At 40.8% G+C, this 5,893-nt stretch overlaps 1 protein-coding gene across 10 annotated transcripts in view; it reads left to right on the forward strand.

Moving 5' to 3' along the window:
- The window catches only part of ADD1 (adducin 1), a 63,616-nt gene extending 58,647 nt beyond the window's left edge, over positions 1–4,969 (forward strand). For 9 of the 10 annotated variants that reach the window (XM_063337176.1, XM_063337177.1, XM_063337178.1 and 6 more), the window contains one exon: positions 3,064–4,969. In XM_063337176.1, coding sequence (XP_063193246.1) covers positions 3,064–3,416 — 353 coding nt within the window. In that variant the 3' untranslated portion in view covers positions 3,417–4,969. The remainder of the gene's footprint in view (positions 1–3,063) is intronic. The other variant, XM_063337186.1, reaches the window with a different exon arrangement.
- The last annotated feature ends 924 nt before the right edge of the window (positions 4,970–5,893 follow it).

A 5,893-nucleotide genomic window follows, 5' to 3' on the forward strand; every position in this document is an offset into this window, starting at 1 on the left:
ACAGAAGTGGATATGGAACTACTCCTATGTTATATATGTCAGCAGTAGGGAAATAAAAATTCCAAGCAAGGAATAACAGCGAGTCCTTGGTGGCAGCAACTTCTCCAGCTGTTTCAGCTAAATCTGCAGGGCCACCTCAGATTATACTTTAAAGTAGTAAGGATGTTTGGCCCCCTCCATTCGTATGTCCTGTTATATCCAAAAGTCAGTGTGTTTGTCACAGATACGAAAGTCAAACTGCGTCATAGACAACTGTGATGTTACTAATGAAGTTCTAAAACCTGAAAATTCTTTTAAACCGAGAATTGTGTTCCACAAACTCTTCTAGTTGTATAGAGTTTTTCAGGACAAACATACAAAGCTTATTTTAGAGAGGAACTGGAAGTTCATGCCATAGATGGCTTTGGTTGGCAGAAGTTCCGTTGAATGAGAGTGTTCTCTGTATACAGCTGCTTCTCAACATTTTTTCGCTCATATTGTTTCTATTTAAGTGTAGCTGAAGTCAGAAGAATGTTTTGTGTTAACTCAGTTATAGCCTAGTTTGTATGTTTGTCCACATGTTTGTGTTGGGAAAAAAAACAAACAACAAACAAACCCACAAACGTTTATTTTCATAAGTAATGTGAATTGTAAGCACACACCAGTATTGTTACTTTTCAAACTCTTATGCCACAGTATATATTAAAGGGAGAGCATGGATGTAGACATGATTATTCTAAAAAACTTTAAAATATTTTGAGGTACTGCTGAGTTCTTGAACTGTGAATAGGTTTTGCAGCAAGATATATTTTTAAACCTTCCTAGTTACGTTACTGAAATCCATCAAGTAGAATAGCAAGGCTTTTACATATTGTATACTTTCTTTCCCATATGTGGAGTTTATAAATCTCCCTAATTCTTGTAAAATATTGCCCTTACCAAGCTAGATAAACAGATGTTTGTTTGACTCCAGGATAACATTAATCCGTTTAGTAAAGCTTGACAAACTGGGAAGGATAGCAGTCCTGGATTAACGTGTTATAAAACTATTTATATTTATCCAATGCTTAGGCCAACCGGCAACTGCTGTTTAAATGCGTGTAGCTTCCTATTCTCTAAATTTAGAATTTCTAATCCCTTTTTAAAGACTTTGTTTAAAACTTTCTTTTAAACTTTTTAAAAGATATAGTAAACCTGACTGACAGTCTACTAGGGTGCCTAGTGGTTCCAAAAATTGGGCCAGCTAATGAATAGACTAGACTATTTCAGTTGGGAGGGACCTACAAGGATCATCCAGTCCAACTGCCCGACTGCTTCGGGGTGACCAGAACTTAAAGCTTGTTGTTAAGGGCATTGTCCAAATGCCTCTTAAACACCGCCAGGCTTGGGGCATCCACCATCTCTCTAGGAAGCCTGTTCCAGGGTTTGACCACCCTCTTGGTAAAGAAATGCTTCCTAATGTCCATTCCCATGCATCCTGTCACCGGATCCCAGGGAGAAGAGCTCAGCAATGCTTTCAGTTAATTCCTGAAAAGTAAAATGAAATCCCAAAAGAGCGTAGCGGTGGTGAAGAATTGTAGGTTGTGCTTCTTACAAATTTGTGTGTCACGTACATATAGGGGCTAAGCTAGAGTTTCAGGAGGCAGCTTATAATGTACATAATTGCTTTCTCTTTGTTACTCTGTTTTAAATCCTGCCTGCATCATAACTTTTCAACTGCTAACTTGTGCATTCGGAGTGTTTGGCACTGAATACTAGTGGTTTTGTTTATTTAACCTATTAGAAGTTCCTGGTGCTTTAGGCAGAACACGTTGGGTTTTGTAGGAGGCGCTCACAGAACAGAGCCCTCTATAATATATTAGAGGATTACTAATTTCTGGCAGAAATAAAAAGAACGCTCATTGTCATTTCCATAGGAAAAATTGGAAAGTATCAAGTATTTTCTGTAAATTCTTGTGAAAGCCTTCAGTCTATTCAAATTAAAAGGAACAAGATTTTAAAAGGGGAAAAAATAGTTGCCTTTCTTTTGTGCCTTATAATGAGCATGGCCTGGATTTTGTTCTAAATTCCTCCTTATGTAACATCAATGGGGATATATTTGACACAGCCAACGAGGCACTTCTCAGCTGCAGTGCAGGGATGAACATTGCAGGGAACTTTAAAAAGTGCTCGTTGTTAAATAGATATATAGATATATACACACACACACATATATATATGTGTGTATATATATATGCACAAAAAGGAGCTTTAAATAGCCCATCTCTACAGCACAGTGGTGAATGGGGAAAGTGTTAGAATTGAGGGAGTAGTGGTAAAGTTCACCTTTGGACATAAAAGTTATCACTAGATTTTTGATGTTCCTTTTTATAGGGGTGAGTTTTGCTGTTAGACATGACATTACATTTATTTAAAAAAAAAAAAAAGCTGTATCGCATAACCTGCTAAGCTCATTTAATTTGATAATCTACATGAATTTTACTTAGAGGAATCCATAATATATACTCATATCTTGCAAAAGAATTGAAGCCTTTGTGATAGGAAATCGTATTGTGAAGCAGCATCTCTTAGATGTCACGGAAGAGTATTATGAAAATGCAAGCATTGTAATTAACAATTGGCAAGCCAACAGCTGAGAAGTTAATGGGTTTGTGTGTATCGCATCACCACAAACCAGCAATTAGTTTTATCCCACCAAAAGAAAAAAAAATCAAGATAGGGAATTTCATGATGCTCTCTTTAATGACAATGAAAATTGCAGGTTTAATTCCTGCTTACTGTACTAAAATCTCACGTCACTTGCAAATGTTATAAATAAAACACAAGAGAAGTCTCAGCAGTTACTTTCTTGCCGGTTTACACCCATGTGATGGAATTCAACTTAAAAACAAGCAAAACTTTTGAATACCTTATTTCTATCTCTGTGCCCAAAGCTAAATGAGAACAGACCTATTACAAAGGCTTTTATGCAAAGTAAACATGCTAGGTTTTTTATAGAGTGCGCTCACCATCAACGTGCTGGGCTTTCCCCGCTCCGGGGACACTTACCTAAACTAACTGTGACCTTGTCTGTCCGTCCACTAGAGACGCAGCAGGACCAGACCTACAAAGATGACAGTGACGCTGCAACTTTCAAGCAAACCCTCCCAGATCTCACCCCCGATGAGCCTTCAGAAGCACTCGGCTTCCCTCCCTTAGGAAAGGAGGAAGGGAGATGCGATGAAGATGTGCCCAAAAGCCCAACGGAATCGCCTGCAGTGGAAAATAAGGAACCCCAGTCTCAGCCCGCTGAAGAGCCAGTAACACCGACCGCTGAGGAGGGGACAGCAGCCGATGCAGGTAGCGATGAATCTCCAGGGAAGTCCCCATCGAAAAAGAAAAAGAAGTTTCGCACTCCTTCCTTCCTGAAGAAGAGCAAAAAGAAGAGTGATTCCTAAAGGCCAAACACACTGCAGAAACACTGTCATATTTTAAAATTCATTAACCACTAGAATGTACCAGATCGTACTGAGTGTTTTGTCTTATTGCGTAAATGAATGCAGCAAGTAATCCAACCAGCCCCTCAAGTTTACGGCTTGATTGTTTAAAGTTATAACCAGAAACTAATGTCCAAAAAGGTGCTAATCCTGTGTTTTCAGCAGCTACCACAGATCTGATCCCTAATTTGTAATCAAATGTAAACGACTTCCACGTGGAAGGCATGAATTGCGATTTTTAATTTAAAGCCCACACTGCTTTGTGAAAGAATGAAAAAAATTTCACGCTTGAAAATAAAACCCACATTGCTTACCACAAGAAGTGTTCTTTTCCAATATTCTCTTCCAAGTCACAAGTAAATTTCCTCTTCAATACTGACTTTTAGAGAGGAGGCTTTTGCAGTGGTGATTTCACGGCGGGGGAGGGGCGGATGCAGTCGTGAACCGACATGTAACTTCTACAAGCTTGCGATTACCCATCACGTTTTAGTCAGGCTTTGCGGCGATCTGTTCCTTCCTCTGTCTCTCTCCCCTCTGCCTGTTGTAACCAAATGAAGGGATTTTTCATTTTGGTTTTATAACTGGCACTTGAAATCGTCTTTGATGTCTAGGACTGAAATAACTGTGGCGCGTTCCACTCATGGTATGTGTTGAAAGAGCCCGACCTTATTTTTCTAGTGAATACAGTTTAAGGGAAAGCTGTCTTTGAATCTCGCCTCCCTAAGAATCAGTCATACAGGAATTTGGCTGTTAGAAAAGGTTGAAAAGTAACTGTGTTAGAAGTATTTCACAAGTCTTTTGGCTGGTGGTGTGAAGCAGGGGCAGTTGGATTTTGGGCCTTCGCACAGGGTTTTTTCACCCTCTTAAAAATCCCTCGGGTGCACACACAAACCTGCTGCACAGAAACCCTGTTTGCGGCCTTTTGTGTTTGTTCCTTCCCCTGATAAAAATGTAAATGCATTACACTGAATGTTTAATCTTTTTTATATTAATTCTCTTCACTTACAAAAACTGGCATTTCTTTATTTTTTGTTAGTGGTGCCAGCGGTAAAGTACAGAAATCCCAAGTAACCTTAAAGGTGTATTTTCACAGTTTGCTATAAATGTTTGTTTAATATGTAGCATGGTAAAGAAAAAATCACTTTCACCACTAAAGTCACTATTTTACAGTTATGGCCATGCTTCTGTCTATCACTAATTGTGTAAAAGTTGTAATTACCCCAGGCAAAAGCAGGGCAGGTGGGTAACCGCATCTGGGTGCTAGTCTGAGCGTTTCTGGTGTTACCAGCAGAAAACACGGACAACCCAGGGTGGGAAAACCATTGATTCACAGTAAGTGTCTGTAAAACAAACAGGATATGGATGTAACCTTTTAGGACAATTATTAAACATTGCAATTGGTAAATTAGCAGAAAACTAATGCCTTACCTTCATGCGGCAGAAAGCATCAAAGGAGAGGTGGGTTGAGCGGCTGGAGGCAGCTCTGGATGCCCGAGGCCTGGGTTAGGCTGGGAGGTGCCGGTACCCGGGGCTGCTCTCAGGCAGGGAAGGGAAAACAGCTGGAAGGAGAAGGAGAGCGGTGAGGCTTCACGAGAGGAAAGGCGTTTCCAGGGAGAAATGCGATGTCCCCTGCTGCGGAGCGGGGTGGGACGGGAGCAGCGGGACAGCACTGCGTAGGAGAGGCCCCTGGGCAGCGCCGTTCAGGCAGGAGTGCATGGCACCAATGGCTTTCAGCTTCTACTCTAACCTTGTATGTCCTCTGCACACTAGGAAGCATACAGTACTTATTTTGCTAAATTGTGTTTTATTGCAGGGTCGTAATGAAATGACTAATTGCTCTATGTTTCAGTTCTTTAATGGAGTCCCTCCATTTACCTTGACCACATATGCAATGACTCTTGATTTCTAATTTTGTAGTTTGTTCTTTTAATTCTTTGTATTACAATATGAAATGTAGTCATGTATGGTATGGTTACACCCTTTGGGGCAGAATAACGTCCTGTATTTTTCTTTCTTTCTTGTATCATTAAGTTCTACTCACAAATAAAACTCTTTAAAAAAAAAAAAAAAGCCTTTCCCTGTTCTGCTTTCAAAATGTGTACAGTTTCATTCTACAGCTGTAGCCTGTTGAATTTAATTAGCACCACTTTCTTTTAATGATTAATGTGTTGATTAATGATTGCTTTAATGTGTTCTCAGAAAACACTCAAATTGGCCACTGTGGGGCTCCCTACCCAGAGTGTCGCAGGGGAGCATTAGGGTCCTTCCCCCACCCCTCTCCCCACCTTGGGCACCCCCACCTGGAGCCAGAGCCCCAGGCGCCTCCCTGGGAGGGTCCCCGCAGGAGGCTTCTGGCCCTGTGCGTGGAGGTTTGGGCCCAGCAGCCAGGTTTGGCTTAGAGGGGCAAGTAACTGACCGGACGAGTGTATGATGTAACA

Source organism: Chroicocephalus ridibundus, chromosome 5, assembly GCF_963924245.1.
Source record: "Chroicocephalus ridibundus chromosome 5, bChrRid1.1, whole genome shotgun sequence".
NCBI classification, from domain to species: Eukaryota; Metazoa; Chordata; class Aves; order Charadriiformes; family Laridae; genus Chroicocephalus; species Chroicocephalus ridibundus.